Source organism: Bicyclus anynana, chromosome 8, assembly GCF_947172395.1.
Source record: "Bicyclus anynana chromosome 8, ilBicAnyn1.1, whole genome shotgun sequence".
NCBI lineage: Eukaryota > Metazoa > Arthropoda > Insecta > Lepidoptera > Nymphalidae > Bicyclus > Bicyclus anynana.
In genome coordinates this window covers 12,442,795-12,463,280 of record NC_069090.1, presented here as the reverse complement: position 1 = coordinate 12,463,280, position 20,486 = coordinate 12,442,795, and the positions used below count along the sequence as shown (strand labels likewise).

The 20,486-nt window shown below is 34.2% G+C and overlaps 1 protein-coding gene across 1 annotated transcript; it reads right to left on the bottom strand.

Annotated features, from left to right (window-relative positions):
- Nucleotides 1–255: 255 nt before the first annotated feature.
- Nucleotides 256–20,205, bottom strand: LOC112052486 (alpha-tocopherol transfer protein-like). The gene is made up of 6 exons (XM_052883278.1): nucleotides 19,857–20,205; nucleotides 7,817–7,973; nucleotides 6,888–7,005; nucleotides 5,993–6,127; nucleotides 4,446–4,659; nucleotides 256–2,781 (listed from the first exon to the last, which is right to left on the bottom strand). The coding sequence occupies exons 1-6, from the start codon at nucleotides 20,017–20,019 to the stop codon at nucleotides 2,627–2,629; spliced, it is 942 nt and encodes a 313-aa protein (XP_052739238.1). The 5' UTR covers nucleotides 20,020–20,205; the 3' UTR covers nucleotides 256–2,626.
- Nucleotides 20,206–20,486: the final 281 nt, after the last annotated feature.

The following is a 20,486-nucleotide window of genomic DNA, read 5'->3' as shown; positions in this document are numbered from 1 at the left end:
TTAATATGAGATCACTGGCGTGTAAAATTCACATGTCCTTATGATAATTTTGTTATTCATTTACATTTTTTTCTGGTAGGTTTGCTTAGAGATATAATTATAATGATATTAAGACTACCTCATTATTTGGTCCAAAGGTTAGCCCATGTGGCTTTGGATCACAAGGTTATGGGTTCGAGTCCTGGGTCGGGAAATTAATAACTGACCTTTTTTTTTTTAATTTCAAGTAAAATTCTCAATCCGGAGTTGAGAAGATGATAAGACTACAAGAGTCTAAACAAATCACCTCACAGAGCACTTTAAGCCGTTGGTCCCCATCATTATCATGAAGCTAAGCTCGCCAACCCACATTGGTGCAGCATGGTGGTTTTAAGTTCCATATCCCCTTACCGATAATCAGTGGCGTGCACAAGGTTTTTAACTAAGGTATGCATTATAGGTAAAAATATTAAATTCCCTGTCCAACTATATATTCTGTCTAACATCGGTTTGTATTGAGATAAAGTAGGCAGTGCATTTTTGCATAACAATGGAGTTCCGCCTCTGCTGTAAAACATTAAAAGGGCTGATTAAATGAAAAGTTGGTGCTTTATCCAAAGATTTTCTATTATTAGATATGTTACCTGCCTACAAAATCACCGCATAAAGTGATCCAAATTCAGCTACTCCACTGAGCGCATACAACTTTGTGTTTACTAACATATATTTATTATAGTTTTGAAACTTTCTGAACACACAACTCGATATTGCAGACAATATTTAAGTATTATTCGTTTAACTACTTTCGTTGTTTACAGTGCGACCAAATTAAGAGTGTGCAATATGTAAATTAGTGGTTACAAATGGTTCTGGATCTCAGATTCTGGAAAAGTTAGGAGCCTGATATTTGGGTAAATGATATTTCAAAGTGTTAGCTTCGTTATGACTATACAAAATACACAATTTGTAAAACTTTTCTCGATAGTTTATTTTTTTGAAAAATACATGTTTTGCTCATATTTAGCTTTCAATTTCAGGAAAAGCAAACTTATTTTTTTAAATTTTTGTTTTGTATAGAAAATTACGTATATATCTTGAACATGGCCATTTTGTTTTTCGTTATGTTGTTTAATTTACTTGCAATTAGGTAAAAAGGTTTTGGCGCTCACGTCATAAAATTTGCGTCGCGCGTCAATCGCTCCGTGCTTCGAAAATCCATATTGTAACGACGCGCTGCGCGCTCTTTATATTATAATATTAATAATAAGACTATTAGCCACTTTTGTCCGCTTCAGTTTCGATGCCAGTGACATATCTTTAGAAAAAAAACTTTGGTTTTATCCTTGTGCCCAAAAATTCATATAAATTCGTCCTAATTACCATTTAGCTGATAACAATCATTACAGTTTCTATCACAAACACGAATTTGAATCCAGAATTGTTGCAAATCAGGCCCACCATGCGTCTGCTATGAAAACATGATGATTATAATAATTAATTAGTTTGTGTATTTTGTTTTGTGTTTTAATTTATTGTCTTGATTTTTTATTATATTCCTAAAGACCACTTAATGAACTGCACATAAATAAAATTATGTGACTGTATAATTAAACTCCTTTGTATTCATAATCACATCACACTTATAAATAAAATGTGTAAGTATGTATGTTTGTTTCTTCTTTGTACAGCGGCTACAGAAGCGATTTGGCTGAAATTTGGAGTGTAAATAGATTTTACTCTGGATTAACACAGGCTACTTTTTATCCCGGAAAAATCCACGGTTCCTGCGGGATTTGTGAAAAACTGAATTCGCGGACGAAGTCGCGGGCGTCCGCTAGTTAGTAGGTATATAAAAAATCAAACACCTTACAAACGTTTTATTCACAATATCATATTTAACTACAATAATTAAAGTTAAAGTTGTATGAATTAATGATGATTAGTTTTATTTTTTCGTATGTGTTTTTTATTTATTTTAAAAGCCTCTTACTGTTTATTATTGTTATTGACAGAGGATAATTTATTGATAAACAGAGATATGAAAGAATATTAAGCCATGATGAATGTAGAGGGTCCGAATCAGAAACGAACTTCACCAACCTGCTGATTGTATGAAAAGGTAGGTACCTATATCAAATCAGTAAGCTAAAAACCATATTATAAGTAAGTTGCCGAAAAAAATCTTGGCCAAACTATTAGTAACTATTAAATAAAGATGGCTTAGAAGGAGTTTATATAGCACCTACTCGCAATTTACTTTTTTAACATAGTTTATTATAGTAACAAAACAGTTTTCGTCCAATAAACGAAGGTGAAGGTTGTTTTTAATTCGAATCTAGACTATCACATGATACTTCATACGATGTTACACATATCATTATGCCTTATATACATATAGGAGCCGTCTGTCACACGAGTTTCTAACTCATAAAACATCTAGCCTTTAATTATTATTTGTTACCGATTGATGTTACCGAAATAAACTATTTTTATTTTTATTATTAATTAAAAAGTTAATTACTTTATTTTATTATTAAAAAATAATACTCATATTATCCTACTTAATCCAATAAACCGTAATTAAATTTACGTCTAACCTATAAGTATATTATCTAAATGGATTTTCGCCTAAGTATAACAATAAATCCTAATCAACACTCAAAAGCCTGAAGGTGCCTGGCATTCCAGCATACTGCTCTGAAAACTTGTCTTTCTGACGGAACTCTTCGTTAGTGGTCGCAGAATCCATTTCACGTAGATAGTTCAAGTGTTCCTCTGATGATAGCACCTCAGTGAATTCGTCTGAAAACATTTAAAATAGGGATGATGACAGTTTTTTGAATTGTATATAAATTAGGAGAGTCCTCATTACTTTCGGAGCTACAGGGCTTTAAAAGGTCAGATTTGCGACACTGCCACGGATCCCTGAAAAATGCTCCATAAAATATGGCACGAATTAATGACGTCGTTGATTCGTTGATCGTTAAATTTGGATGGGCGTTCAAATAAAAATGACAAATATCTTTGTTACTTTGTGCGTTTATGTTTATAGTTTACATATTGAAAAATGTCACGTTTAATGTAAGGAAGCTAAAAATGTATTAATTTTCATCTAATTACGATAAAAGAATTTCAGTAGATTTTGAAATATTGTAATATTAAGTCTCAAAAATCTCCTCAAAAACCTCATCATCCCCACTATAATTAACAGTTATTAACATAATTATTTTAATACTAAGGTCGCCGATACTATATTGATTTTCATGTTGTTTTCACTTACAGATTGAGTGATTTATTAAGAGAGTTTTATTAATGTGCATTATTTCATTTAGTCGCTTATTAAACAATGAAAGTTATTTAAACATATAATACCTACTATATTGTCTACAATGTTGAGTTGTGTGTCTAGGAAGTGTAGAAACTATAGAAATACATAAATAAATAATGTAAGTAAACACAAAATTGTGAATGTGTGTCAGTGGACTATCTAAATTCGGATCAGTTTTTGCGGTGATTTTGTAAGCACGTATCATATCTTTAGTTTAAAATTATCATTGGTTCACGTTACATACACATGCCACTTGTATTCAAAGCTTGAATGCTTCGGTCGTCAAACGCCCCAGGAATTTGTACTTTAAGCCCTTGGGTCAGGCTGTCGCACAAATATGTTCGTTTAGGCCACCTACCTAAGTAAACATTTCTTTACTATGCACGCCATTGACGATCAATTATTCTCATGTTTCTGCAGCACCCACGACTATAACTGATCGTGTATTGGTCACTGCGAGCATGACGGCTCGACTTGTGAAACGTCTTCGCGGCCGTTTGCGCTGCAGAAACGTGAGAATAATTGACCGCCAATGGCTGACTTTATAAAAGCCAACTATACTGTTTGACAAATGTAACAGGAATGTACCTACATAAATAATACTGTATTTGCTTTTCACTTTTTTTGTCATAACCTGGGCCTGTAGCCATGTGGCACCTCGATTCCCTTTCTACAAACGCTAACGCTTAGAAAACTAAAAAAATGTATAGTAATGACAGATCCGATCAAAAACTTGACCACGTGACCTGTCGATAGCAATGTCATTCCCATACTTTTTTTTTATAATTTTCAAGCGATTGTGATTGTAGAAAGAGAATCGAGGCGCCACATGGCTACAGTTCCTGAACTGATTCTGATGATGTTTGGTACAGAAGTGAATTGTAAAAGAACTTGGTCTTAGTTACTTAGATATTTACCTATGTGTATGTAATAATAACAATTGAGAAAAATTCTAGACGGCCCTTACGGGAAACGATCTGCTCGCAGATCAAATTAATCTTCGCCAATATGGGCTTGAGCTCCTCTAGGGTCAGGGTAGGGTAGGGTAGGTTAGAGATAGGGAAAAAGTGCACATAAGTCAAAGCGAAGCTACACCGGGTCCGCTAATAAACTATAAAGATAAATAATATTCACGTACCTTGAAGTTTTTTCAACGAACGTTCCTCCCCACCAAAGTCTTCAGGAAGTATCTCTTTTGGTAAATATTTATGTAGCTCTTCGTAGGTCTTATGTATGTTGATCCGACCAGCCACCTTGGAACTTAGCACCTGTTTCAGTATTGACAATAATGTGTCAACGAATTTTGATGGAGTTATCAAGTGTATTGCTTTTATTCTCATTCCGTAGCCCTCCTGAAATATTTAGCATAAATACAATTATGATGTATTCATCATCATCGTTTCATCATTATCAACCCATATTCAGCTTTTAACTCGAGTCTTCTCTCAGAATGAGAGGGGTTAGGCCAATAGTCCACCACGCTGGCCCAATGCGGATTGGCAGACTTCACACACGCAGAGAATTAAGATTATCTGGTATGCAGGTTTTCTCACGATGTTTTCCTTCACCGTTTGGGACACAGCTAAAACACAAAAGACTATTTTTCCGTTGGTAATTCTAAATGTAACTAGGAAAATGGAAAATGTAAAAATTTATCAATCTAAAATAAAATAGCCAAAAATTATAGAAGGAGATGGAAAATTGTATGAAGCCCAGGATCAGTCATTGTACCCTAGCGGAAATAAAAGAAAACATTTCTTTTTTACAATTTTCGATTATACCTACAAATCTACTATATAATTTGAATAATATCCTTGTATTTTTTAAATTTTAATGATACGTGTTACAAGAGTGGACTTGAAATGGATCATCTCCTTTAAACGATCATTTAAATACATGTTACAAAGAAATAATTACTGCACATATTACTAACTATTAAGTGAATACAACCGACTTGTTGGATTTGCAAACACAGTGTTTACAATGTGAATACGATGTATTGACTGTATTCGTGTGAGTCTCCTGGGAATAGTGTATCCGAAACAATGCGTATATTTAGATACTTGAATCTATTTATATAGACGTGATTTGAATGTACAAATAGGTTGACTACAAACTGACAATATCATGTAAGTAGCACACTTTTGTAATGTAGGAGTACATTCATGATCTTTCATGATTTTGTTAATTTATATCTGTACAGGGTTACCCCCCCCCCCCCCTCCCATATCTACCTACCTTCACACTACCACCAAAATGAAATCATCTTCTAAAAATAGAAATAGTCTATTACATATATTATCTAAGAAGCCGTGTAGAAGATAGTCACTACAGTTAGGGATTATGGTTCAAGAAACTGTTTATCTCCGATATACCTAAGTACTTATTTGTTACAAACTATCTCTCCAGTGGGTCCCTTATGACTGAGGATCGTGATACCTTAGCGAGTCATCTTTTGGTATACAATGCTCCTCCATCGAGTACGGTCGCTGACCATTTGGACGGCACTGTAAAAGGTGCGGGCTCCTGTTTCCTTGAGAAGATCCGACCATCGGGTTGGAGATCTACCTCGTGGTCGTTTGCCTTCCACATTTCCCCATTTTTGTTACAAAATAGGTAGGTCTATCTACTCCAAATTATGAGAAATGTCCTACAGTAATTAATACTTATAGTGAATATACTTACGATGTAGATTGTCATGGCTTGTCTCAAGTGAACGAGGTTCATTTTCATCACGAAATCCATCAAATTCGCTTGCGAGAAGTCAATTATCATTACGAATCCACTCAAATAGTCGTGCACTTTGGCATATTCTGCTAACTGGAAAGGAAATGGATATGTTTAATAAGTTCTTCATAATTATTATCTGCCAACCTAAGTCTCTACGACTCCCCAGACCAGGTGGACTGGCGACATCGAGCGAGTCGCAGGAATTCGCTGGATGCAGGCGGCTCAGGATCGTGATGTTTGGAAGTCCCTACAAAAGGCTTATGTCCTGCAGTGTACGTTTACCGGCTAATATGATGAACCTAAATAGTTAGAGCTTATTATATTTTTTTTTGGCACAACATTTTCCAATTTCGAATATAAAATTTTCCGTTATTATACAGGGTGCTCGGGAGTATTTCCCAAAACTTCAAGGTGTTGACGAGTCCACTTATAGGAGCCGAACTGCATAACTCATTTTAGTTCTAAACAAAAAAAAAAACTGTTTATGTTTTCATACAAAGAAATTCAAATAATTTGGACTATCCATGTAACAATGTATGTAATTTAAAATGCAGGGATAGATGAAGTATCTATCCCTGCATTTTAAATTACATAGAACTTGGCTATGTCATAAAATTATAATTTTGATTATAAAGGTCACCATTTATATTCTATTTACAAAATAAATGTTTTTTACTCCGAAAATATTCATTTTAAAACACATGTTCCTTAGACATTTTTACTTAATTTTTTCTAAAGATTTAACCCTAGAGTTATGGGAAATACTCCTGAGCACTCTGTATAAGCAACCATTTTGTTTCGTGTTTTATATTCTACATTTTCTATATTATGATATCGTTATATTACTTACGGAGATGTTATGTCTGTAAAAGTATATGCCTTGTGAAGCTTCCCATTCAACGTCATGGAACTGGCATACGAATACCCTTTGGTGATCTTCTGTTAACTTAGGTAACATTAATGAGTTTCTAAAACAATAGAAATATAATTATTATACAAAACTCGTAGGCCTAGTTTTAGAGCTGATTTCACAATCATCTTTTAGTCCAACCTATACAATCGACCATTCGACGCGGTGTATCGATTATTTTAAATTTGGTTTAGCGATTTGCCGATAGATGGCAGTTTAAGTGTAGTTTGTAATTTTGTATCGCGATATCGAGTGGTTCTTACGAAGTGTATATATTGTGATTTTTTTACAATAAACAAGATTCGCATTGTAAGTTCTGTTTTTTTCTTAATTTATGTAACAAAGAAAGAAAAAACTTTCGTTTTGAAAATTGAAATTGTGCCACACTTATCATTATAACCGATACCTAGCTCAAGCCAATTTCTAAATTGGTCTGATAATAAAGTACGCTTAAGATATAAACGATACTTAAATAATTTTGTCTGTGATTTTCTGTCAATACGAGTAATTTGGTACATAGCTCTGAATAAAATAGTCATTAGGGCTCAGAGTCACACAGCGGGCGAAGAAACGAGCTATTTTAGGAGTATCTCTGCGTGATCGAATCAGAAATGAAGAGATAAGAACGAGAAAGAGAGAGAGAAGAACCAAAGTCACCGACATAGCTCAACTAGTTGCGAAGCTGAAGTGGGAATGGCTGGGGCACATAGTTCGAAGAACCGATGGACGTTGGGGTATGTCCTGCAGTGGACGTCCATCGGCTGATATGATGATGATGATGATGATGAGCCTAAGCTCCAAATCCACTGTCAGGAGGGATGACTTATTATTGTAGTGGACTATTCAAATAAGCTGATGAAATTACTTACACAACTTCGTAAAGATGTTCAAAATCCGTTTTAGGGTTATATGATCCAAAAAATTGGGGCAGCAACGTCCTCATAGTGCAGATTTTGTCAATTTGCATTTTGGAGCGTTCTATCGACCCCTTGCATCCCAGTATTGTTGTCTCTAAATAAAAAGGTCCTGAAACAAAATCATGGGTGTTATTAAAAAAAAGTAGATGTAAAAAATATTTAAATATCCTGATAGTCATGAATTCAGCGAGAATAACAACTTTTATGTTAGGAAGTCTTTCGCTCATTATAGAAGTACGCCCACAATTTTGAATTGACTTATTTTAATAGTAGGCCATGCAAGAGATGTAAGGAATGTCTTTTGCAGTCCCTAGTTAGCAAAAATAGTTAACATATACCAAGTTAAACCCATTGTGCTAGACTGTACATCATAAAAAATAAAATTCACCGAAGTACTGACGCGTACAAAAAGCCACTAAACTTTATAAATATAAAGGCGGTATTTAACAACCGCAAAGGGTGAGATAGGGTAAACGCTACCCAAGGGCTTCAATAAAGAATCTAATATCACTCAACTCGAGCTCAACAATTGCGCCTCATGAATTTTAACGAGACATTTTCTTTGCGACGCCTAAAGTGATCTGGTGCTTAATACAGCACCTGAGGAGAACGGAGTGTAGGCGATTATAGTAAGAAAGCAATTTTGTGCATTGTATATTTTAAAATAAATTTCAAGCCAATTTACTTTCTAGTAAACGTTTATTGGTAAAGTTTGCCCAGTGAAATGATGTTCGCGGCGTCAAATAGGAGTCCTTGGTGAATAGGGATGATGAAAGTTTTTTTTAAATTGTGTAAGTATAAATTAAGAGTATATTTATTAGTAAGGCAGTACTAAGGCAGTATTGTAGAAGCAACAGTATATCTGCGATCATTGGAGCTACAGGAATTTAAAGAGTCATATGTGCGGCGCTGCCACAGATGAAAAATGTCACATTGAACGCAAGGAAGCTAAAAATGTATGAATTTAAATCTAATCATTAAATTAAAAAAAAAAAAAAAATTAGTTAATTTTGACCTAATTTACCCGAATGTCTCATACAAATCAATATATTCAAACCTAGTCATAATACCCGCTTTGGTAATTGAAGAAACTTTCAATTACTATTTTCAGACAGAGGTGCCACATTTTTATAAAAACCCCTTTAATAGTCAGTGATTTGGATCATTTAGCCTTGGGTTCGAGTTCTTAAAGCGGAATTATATTTGTCTGACGTGTCGTGTCGTGACGCGTCATAACAGAATCGGTATCATACATTTTGTATGCGACACATGATTAGCTATCAAGACATGTCACAACACATAAGTGTAAACGTTGCCATAAAACGTATGATACCGATTCTGTTCTGCAACACCTTTGCCTTATAAAACATGTAAAGCAATGTAAATCTTGGTCCTGGTTATTACTAACATATTGTACTTCGTTATCAACCCATATTCGGCTCACTGCCGAACTCGAGTCTCCTCTCAGAATGAGAGGGAGAAAATAAAGAATTCTTTAGCATGCAGGTTTCCTCACGATGATTTCCTTCACCGTTACGTCACACGTGATAATTAATTTCTTAAAATCCACACTACTGGAGGTGCATGCCCCAGACCGGATTCGAGCCCACACTTTCCGGAATCGGAGGCACATGTTTATCCACTGAGCTATCACGGCTTGTTATCATTCTGAGGTCCATCCCAAAACGGCATTGATGGTCTGAGCTCCTCTCTTATCTACACAGGAATCCAGCCACAGTGGGTCAATGATAACCGTCACATACTGTAGTACAAAAATGACAAATAACCTTGTGTTACATAGATTAATAATATTTATAGTCTGTGTAATTGTCAATGTCAATGTTATGTTACTTGTCTGTCCAATTGTTTTGTCTATTGTCTACTGTCATGTCCTAAAGTCTGTACACGTATCTATCCTATTAAATAATATAATCGTCGAGCATCCGTGGTCTTATTTATCATTACAAACGTTACACCTTGCAGAGTGCATACTCTACAAGTGTTTATAAATCATGTCATATATCTTGAAAATAATAAATAAACATAATTATCAGGAAGATAGTAGGGTGAATTAACTTTTGTGATACAATATGAAAACAATGATAGTATAATTGACACTGAAATACATTCCTTTGATAGAGTAGAAAAATACTACAAAATAAATATTTTGGTCTAAATCAGTTCTTTTTTTTGTAATTTAGGACATTTAAATAATTTCCAAAATAAGAATAGAAATCATTAAAAATTCATTAAATTTGTCCCTAGTTATTGGTAAAAATCATTAATTATGCTATGAATACGAAAACAATGTTAATTAAAATTGACACTGAAATACATATTTTCTTTGATAGAGTAGAAAAATACTACAAAATAAATATTTTGGTCTAAATCAGTTTTTTTTGACAGACATTTAAATAATTTCCAAAAAAAGAATAGAAATCATTAAAAAATCATTAAATTTGTCCCTCGTTATTGGTAAAAATCATTAATTATTATTTATTACAGCTATGAGTTGTGTTTGGGTAGATTTGGAAAATTGATAAATATTGGACTAATGTTAGATAAATATTGATAATTACTGGTACCTTAATGTTTATTGTTTAACTTTGCAGGTATTTTTTATGAATTCCGGTAACTTCTATATCTTAAAGAACCATGACGAATTTGAAGGTTCTGGTATTCGGGTCCCACAAAATTAGGTAAACAAATTTCGAGCGTTGCAAAAGTAGCGAATTTTTTTCGAATTAAAAGCAAACACTAATTTATGAAAAATACTAAAAATACACTCTGAAGGAATTTCCGCGGCAAAGTTGCGAAACGGCGTTGTTTACTTGTTATTCCTTATTTTTCTCAATTCAAACTTGTAAATTACCTTTTGCGGGACGTTACCAAATAAATCTCACTCTCTTTGACAAAAAAGCCGTGTAATTTTCATTTGAGTCAACTGTTTGTTTTTTCTAAATTAAAGTTGATGTATTTCTTTATGTTGGTACGCTGTTTAGATAGGTAGGTTTTGATTGCACCAAAATTATCATAAATGTAAACGCGTCTTCTATTTTTGATAATATACGTTGCTTTATTATGGATAATCCGGCATAAGGAATATATACAGTAAAAACTCCTTATTCACGCTTCATTTATTCACGTTTTCACTATTCGCGGGTTAAAAAAATGCGTCCTAATTCCTATATTCGCGGCTAAATATTTCGTAATTAGCAGATCTGACCGACGAAACTGACGTAAAATCTGCAAATTAAAAAAGTTGGAGCTGCAAGCCCCGGACTAGATTCGAACCTACGCCCTCCAGAATTGGAGGCAGAGGTCGTATCCACTGGGCTATCACGACTCACCTTATATCGGCTATTCTTTAGAAAATATAATAAAAGTAGGTACGTTTTATAATTGGACAATAATTGAGGATTTCGGCCCTGCCTTTGAAACCTGCTACCTTCCAAAGCCACCACGGTTCAAACTACATATTGGTACCTATTGTAGGATTAAAGGTCAGGCTGACAAGCGTGAAATGTGGTATGTCTTACTAACGTAGGCTGTCGTTATTATTATAAACAGTGACGTGCATAAGGTTGTCAATCCGGGTATGAACTAGTAAGACAAATTGAGCAAACTGGAAAAATCTGCGCTTGATAAGCTTTAAGAAAAGCATCTCTCAGGGTATGCAGTGCTTTAATGCATGTTTTACGTGTACTCCAGTAATAAAAACACACTAGTAACACACACAATGAGGATACATTTTTCTTAGCTTAAGGTTAGGTAAGCAAGCCATCAACTTGTTCATTAACACTTTCGCTGCAGCACTGATTTTTCTGTACTTGTGGTACGAGGTCCATCGACCTCGTAACTCTTAAACACGCTAGACGTACAAGGTCAATTGACCTCGTAACGCAGCGAACGTGTTAACCATGACCTTCTAAAAAAATGTTCGTCATTAATCATGCAAAATTTTTTGAAAGGCTATGGATGACTTTTTCACACAATTATAGTTTAATAGTCAATAACAAGTCTTATCTACGTTTATTCTGGACATTTAATCTCCATTTAATATAAACCTATGAACACAATAACCTATTATGTTAATTTAACAGGTTATACTTGTATTTAATATACGAGTGTCATTATGGTGGCCATAAATAAAAAAATAAATTTTAGATACAAATTATGAATATTTTATTATTGGTATTGTGTAAAAAAATGTTCACATTCACAAGGTCCTGGAATTGATGCGTGAGTCGGAAAATGATATGTTTTTCTTTCTTCCAAGAAATTCACATCTTTGGTAAGGATGTTGGTTATGCCGTCCCAGTCAACATTAGCACCTAATGCTAGCCACTCACCATCCAAGAAATCTACGAATTTACTTTAATTCTTTCAAAATGATGTTCATTCTCTCCCAAAAAATGCTACATTATTATAGATAATAATGGCGGATTGATGACATTTTCAATGCAGTAGTCGATATGACGTTTGCTGTCAATTGTCATGTCATAGTTGCTCTATCGGCGCCATCTTGATTTAACTCGAAAACTTGGGTTTTAATTTTATTTATATAGTTAGATTTATTCTTTTATTTAGGTTTTACTAAAATCCTTGTATTTGTTAAATTTTAATGATACGGGGTTCAAGAATGGACCTGAAGTGGACCATCTCCTATATATCGTAATAACTACACACGTGTAATTTTAACATTGTTCAAACTTACTTACGCAGTTTGTATAAACACGTTAGATCGTGATCATATTTTGACAGAGGAGTAACGTCTAGCTATGCAATGAAAAATGAAAAAGCAGACGAACTAGCTAGGATGGGAGCAGGTCTCGAGTTCCTAGGGCCGGAGCCCTGCCTACCCATCCCATACTCAATAATAAAGAGGGTTATTGAAGGAGTCATAGAAAGAGAATCGAATACACGATGGAACAGCTCGACTAAATGCAGACAGTCAAAAATGTTCCTGAAGTCATTCGACAAGAAGAAAACAACACAACTACTGTTACAAAGCAGACCCAACATAGCACTGGTAGCAGGCATGACAACTGGACATTGTCTGCTCAATAGACACTTGAAGATAATGAAAATCATAGAAGATTCATCATGTCCAGGTTGTGGCGAGGAGGAGACCAGCTATCACTTTATAGCTGAGTGTCCCATGTTCGCGCTGGTAAGATGGGAGTTACTAGGTAAGGATACATTAAATGAAGTAGACCTGACAGATCTCAGTATAGGGGATATTGTTAGGTTCACGAAGGCTACAGGAAGATTTGAGGGGGGAACACTGTCGAGACACCAGTGAACCTGTGTCCTTTTACCACGGGAATTGGGTGGAATGGTCCCTAATTAGGACTGATCACCCGTCTGGCCTCGTCAGACGTCCCCTCTATATAAGTAAGTAACGTCTAGCTAGGCAGGTTCTAAGGTAATAGGTCTGAAGGTGTAATGATGAAGAAAAAAAAATAATACCTAAAGACTAAAATTCTACTTTGTTTTAATATTGAGAATTACAATATTGAAATAGTTAACAGTTTCTTTGGAACAGTGGTAATTAGGTTTGTAATGATCGTGAGGATCGAATCCAGGAATCGGGTTGAAGTAGAGCCTTCCCAAAATTTCTTATTAGTAGCTCCAAGGGAAGTTGTTCATCTGGTGTATTAAATTAATTAACGACATAATTTCGTTGTAATGTTAATCAATATATTATCATATTAACTATATTATTAGATAATACAACTAACAGTGTTATCTATACTAATATTAGCTGAAGAATTTGTTTATTTGTTTGTTTGAACGCGCTAATTTCAGGAACTACTGGTCCAGTTTGAAAAATTCTTTCAGTGTTAGATAGCCCATTTATCTAAGAAGGCTATAGGTTATATATTATCCCCGTATTCCTACGGGAACGGGAACCACGTGGGTGAAACCACGCGGTATCAGCTAGTTTACTCCTATATAAGCTAGTTTACTCATAAATAGAAAAACAAATTAAAAAATGCGATGGTCAGTATATATTCCGCATTCTCATAACACTGTTGAAGCGCGAATAATTGTTACAGTCCACATTTTAGAATGTTATTAAAGAAACAATGAACTAAGCTTTTTTGTTATTGTAAACAAAAACTAGTTTGTCTTCCCATTTTTAATATATTTTTTTATGAGTTTCGGGAAATTTATAAAATTAAGTATTGGGTATAACAATTTTAGGGTCGTCATTTCATTTTCTTAGCAACGTCTTTTGTTTGACAAAAATGACTAAGAAATTTTTATGAAAAAAATACTGGACAAGTGCGAATAGGACCCACCCAACGAGTGATACATATAATAGTATCATTTCATTTTCCGTCTGTCTGTCTTCCGTTTTTTTTTTCTTTCTATTTGAGGTACGGAAACTATCACAACTGAGTGCATGAAATTCAATTTTTATAATTTTGATTTACCCATTGTTTCTCTAGTCTCTCATAACTAAGACGAATCTAATAAAACACAAATAAATATTTTCCAGTTGTGGAAATCGACCATGGATGGCCATGATGCAGAAAGCAGGGCCAAAACCTGTGACCCACTCGTGATCAAAATATAGTCTAATTCATCATTATCAACCCAATGCGGATTGAGAGACTTTACACACGCAGAGAATTAAAAAAATCTCCGTTAAGCAGGTTTCCTCACAATGTTTATTCTTCACCGTTTGAGACACGTGATATTTAATTTCTAAATTCGGAGGTGCATGCCCCGGATCTGATTCGAACTCACATCCTCCGGAATCAGAGGCAGAGGTCATATCCACTGGGCTATCACGGATCGCTACAGTTTAGTTACTACTACAAGTAGCTATTGTGCAAAATGATATTACAATGACGTGATCGACTCTTGATCTCAACGCATCATAAAAATATTTACTGCTGAAGTATCATAATAAAGTAGGTAATCAAAACATTGTATTAATAAAATAAATTATTATGCTCTTTATCAAAAATACCGCGATAGCCCAGTGGATCTGTCATAATTGACCTCCATCTTTTCAGTTCAATGTTTTAAGCAGATATAGTAGGTAATTCTTTAAGTCTTATTAATCCAGGATTTTTAATTGGTGATGATAAAATTAATACTATCGTTACAGCTCATGCCTTTATTATAATTTCGTTTTATATTAATAACTATTATAATTGGAGGTTTTGGAAATTGATTAATTCCTTTATGGATTTAAATATCACGTGTCTCAAACGGTGAAGGAAAACGTCGTGAGGAAATTCCTCACGATGTCCGTTAGTTACCACCCTATCATCAAAGGCGTACCGCCAAGCGATTTCCAAGCGACATCAGGTGACATTGTAGTCAAGGGCTAACTTGTAAAAAATAAAAAAAAAATAAAGTTGATTTGTTTTTACTTTAAACCCTATAAATTTTAATGAAAGACATGGATTAGGATATAAAAGTTTGTATACGAAAAACAAATCCACACAAAAACAAAATGTATTAAACTTACATAAGAAAGGAAACGACAAAAAATGGCTTTATAAATGCCGACGATCTTGACAACTCGTTTGACTACACCTTTTGTGTATAATTATGTCATTTACTTGTATCAAAATAATGACTTGTTGTTAATTATTTATGTACAAGATGAACCCAATTAACCTAATAATAACAGAGTTCTAGTGCTTCCGTGTCAACTTACGTTGTTTATACTGATTTACAGGTAATGAAAAACCGAGATCTTTCCATTTGTTATATCTATATATCTATACTAATATTATAAAGAGGTAAAGTTTGTAAGTTTGTAAGTTTGTCACATTCTTTAAATGGGGTAATCTTCGGAACTACTGGTCCGATTACAATAATTCTTTCACCAGTAGAATGCTACGTTATCGAGGAGTGCTATAGGCTATATATTTTATATAGGTATCGTATATATTAGCAGAGTTATCATAGTTTTTGTCATACAGGTCGGACCGAAATTCATCATAAACAGACTTATTCGCATGCGCTGCCTTATCCATTGTGTAAAATTGAAATTAATGTATGGAGGCTTTATGTATCTTTAAAAGTTCTACAAAAAAGTCCCCGACACCATATATCTATCTTCTATATTTTAGCAGATATAGCACCTTTAGTGTTTTAAAAATTATTAATTTTATATACTTGGTTTGGTATATACTTTTGTCATTATTTATACTACTAAACTTAAATCTTTACCAAAATAAATTATTTAATAATAATAAAAAATATGGAGATAAGATTTGCTCTTTACAGTATGTTAATTAGTTAAATAGTTTCGGAGATAATACAAAATTTCTAAAAGACGCAGAAATTCCGCTATATGACGCCCCGCGCTTTCAATTACGTAGTTCCCATTCCCGTGTGAATATGGGGATCAAACATAGCCTATGACACTCGCAAATAACGTAGCTTTTTATTGGTAAAACAATTTTCCAAATCGGTCCAGTAGATCCAGAGATTACCTCCTACAACCACACAATCTCTTCTCTTTATAATATTAGCATCCCACCGCGCTCGGCTGTATCGATTTTGATAAGGGTAGAGGTAAGGTAGGAAAGGTATACGGTAGAGTAGGGTGCGGGTGGGGTAGGGTAGGGGTAGGGTAGGGTAGGATAGGGGTAGGGTAGGGATAGTTGAAAGTTTACATCGAGTTTAACGCGGACGAAGTCGCGGGCGACCGCTAGTTATAATTATAAACTAATTCGTAGCTATTCATGGTAAGCTATGATGCAGGCAGGCTATAGTGGCAACTGATGAAAACAACAAGAGCTTCAATAGTTCAAATGGCTGGTGGGAGGCTTTGGCCGTGGCTAGTTACCAACCTACCGACAAAGACGTACCGCCAAGCGATTTAGCGTTCCGGTACGATGCCGTGTAGAAACCGAAAGGGGTGTGGATTTTCATCTTCCTCCTAACAAGTTAGCCCGCTTCCATCTTAAGACTGCATCATCACTTACCATGAGGTGAGATTTTAGTCAAGGGCTAACTTGTAAAGAATAAAAAAAAAAAAGTTCAACAGTAAGAGCAGTTGGACTTATCACCAAGGGGTAGTGGTTGGATCCCTGCCCCGTTGGTCTATTGTCGTACCCACTCGTAATGCAGTCTTTCCCGACTAGTTGGAGGGTAATGGGAATGGTCGTGTTTAAAAGATACAGCAAATATTCTATGTAATAAAAAAAAAACAATGTGTCATGTCCAAATGTCTTAAGTCATCCTGACGTGGTTCAAACCCTAATCATGGTTGCTGCTTACTAAAGGGTTTCTCACAGGGTTAGGGTTTCCAGCCTCTACCTGATTTACGACCTACGGAAAAACATCTCCATTCGGTCTAGGAATCCGCAGCAAAAACAACTTTTTAAATTTTTAGATTTTTTAATCTATACTAATGTTATAAAGCTGAAGAGTTTGTTTGTTTGTTTGATTGAACGCGATAACCTCAGGAACTACAGGTCCGATTTGAAAAATTCTTTTAGTGTTAGATAGCCCATTTATCGAGGAAGGCTATAGGCTATATATTATCCCCACATTCCCACGGGAACGGGGACCACGCGGGCGAAACCGCGCGACGTCAGCTAGTTTTATATAAACACCAGGCTTTCAAATCTAAATAAGTCAATACAAAATATTTAACTAAAGTACTTAATTATTTAGATTTTTGCCTACTTATAAACCATTGGTGGTGTTTGATAAAAGATCCAACTTTAATCCTCTCAGTGATTAAAAAACATTGTGATTCCTGCGAAAACCTCGCAATTGATTTACTTACATTTTTTCTAACATTCATTAGTTATAACTTTGTAATCGGATGTAAATATGCTGCTATTAAGTTAATTACTACTGAATGTGTCATTATCATCAATACAGCAATACATATAAAATAAAATTTAAATGTCTGTCTTTTGTGTTTTTTCAAGTATTATATATGTTTTTCTTCTAAAACAAATTTAAGATTTTTTCATTTCTCATACTCGAAAAGTAGCGTTGTTTTGATCTGAGTATTAGGTGGAAAATGCTACTTCCCTCCACAGGGAGGAAATAACTCATACAAATTACTTCCCACCTAAGGGCCGGAATGAACTTTAAAAATAGAACTGCCGTCAGCATTTTTTTTAATTTGTCCCCATCTAAATTCGGGGACAGACAAAGATCGTTGACCATACAGCCTGTTCAGACGTCAATGACGTTCTTGAGGAAGACTTATATGTAAAAAATAAACAAATTATAAAAAAAAAGCGGCCAGTGTGAACTTAGCGAAAACTTTTTTAATCGGAATAAGCCACAACAATTAATTAAGCCGCGATGAGTTCCATATATTTAAAATTTAAAAAGTCAACATAAATTGCCGGGATACTAATCTGCTAAGTGTCTGTGACGTAATTAAAAAAAATAGGTAATAATCTTCTAAGCTAAGATTTGAATATTTAAAAGGAGTTCAATAATTAATAAAGTATTAATTTAAAAAATATATTTTTAATGTTAATTAATTTGAATTGTCCTAATTTGATAATTAATTTTAAGTTGGTAAGTAGTACTAATATATTTTATATTATCAATAAATCCTACTAATATTATAAACGCGAAAGTTTGTATGGATGTTTGTTACTCTTTAACCCTGCAACTACTGAACCTATTTGGCTGAAATTTGGAATGGAAATACATGCCACATTCATCCCAGAAAAATCCATAGGACTTTGTGAAAAACTAAATTCCACGTGGACGAAGTCGCGGGCGTCCGCTAGTAGTTTAGATAAACAACTAGTTTTATTTTCCTCATATTCATAATGAAAAGTAGAGTGTTTATCACGGCTAAAAGAATAAATTCCTACTCGGACTATAGCCGCCCTCACTACGCTCGTCTAAATACCTCGGGAATTGATTCTTTCCACCCTCGGTTAACAATCTACTTTTTCTCAAACATGCTTAGAAATTTTAGCATTACTGGTCGAGCAGTAGTTGTATGAAAATCCATATCTGTCGTGTTTATTGGCCAAATAAAATCATATTTGCGAACTGCCATTATATTGGCCAAATAAAATCATTTCTCAAACACGGAAAGTAGTGTTGTTTTGATCTGAGTATTAGGTGGAAAATGCTGCTTCCCTCCACAGGGAGAAAATAACTCATACAAATTACTTCCCACCTAAGGGCTGGAATGAACTTTAAAATTAGAACTGCTGGTACTAGGTACTCAGTGAAAATGTAGCTTTCTAACTGTAAACAATATTAATTTCATGTAGTACATGAAATAAAGGTCGAAAAATATCGATATTAATTAATAAAAACATGGTTTTCTTATACAACCTTGACATTTATTATTTTTTCAAATTTTCCAAAAAGCAACAATACTGTCGTCCTTTTTGTGACGTCACAATGTTAACTATTTTTTTTGCAAACGCTCCGTTTGTAAAGGATTAGTTAACGTGGCGTCATGAAACAGTTGACCATGGCCCACAGACGTTTTGGCTCGTATTGTAAAAAAAATAATTAAAAATTAAAATTTTCATGTAATCGCGTCAAAAGACATGATATATTTTTTTAATCTAGTTGAAAGATTATGAACAATCTATGACCATTAAAAAAAATTGTCTACTAGCCCATTGTGAAGGATTTTTTTGTAAAATGGTCGGGTAGTGTTTTATTTAAATCGTAACAAACGAACTTTAAATCTAAATTTACTGTGTTATGATATTAGTTTAGATTTATAATGTGGTGATGATCAGAGATAAAAATGTGTGAGATTAACAAAATAGTAATACGTAAAATGTACTCATTTCTACAATAATAAACCTGATTCAAGAAAAATGTGACATACATTTGAACTGTAGACAAATAGATTAAAAAAATAAATAAAAAAAGATATTTGCATGATGCAGCTAGTATTCTTACCACGATTCCACATGATTTGTAAGATTATTAGTAGAACTTAGCTAAACCATTGTATTCTATCTCAATAAAAAAAAAGTTGATCTATAAAAAAAAAACTTACTGAAATCTTTCTTGTTGAAATGCGGTTGCTTCTGAATCCATTCGTTTAGGATGTTCACAGCATCTTTCATAACCCCGGGCTTCTCTAGATTGAACACGCTGCGTACGTATTCCAGCGTGTCAGGTTTCCTCTCTAGGATCGCGTTTTTAGGTAGGAAATCCATTTTCCTTACAAAACCATACAGCTCGATCGCGTTGACTGAACTGAGCTAAGACTCCACGCGCCTCAGTAAATCGAGAAATTTAAATGACTTCAGACTATTAACAAGTTTGGTTGGTTTAATTTTGTATTTTTTATAAAGATCCTCGCGACCTGCTTGTGGTTCCCAAACCATACTATTGACTGCTTGTAAGTCTTATGTCAGTTTTTTTATTAATAACATAATATCGCGCGTCCTTGCAAAGGTTTGCTTTCACAAAATTTATACATATAAATAAAATTGTAGTGTTTGTCTGTGATTTGAAGATGACTGTGTTTTTGTGCGTGTTTTTTTAAATGCCTGCTTGTCTACAATGTAATGCATGAAAGTGTTTATAGATACATATGTCATCTACACACTTTCAGTATTTTTTGTACCGTCAATGTTATTTCTACTCTCATATCAATACATTATACTTATTTATGTAGGTA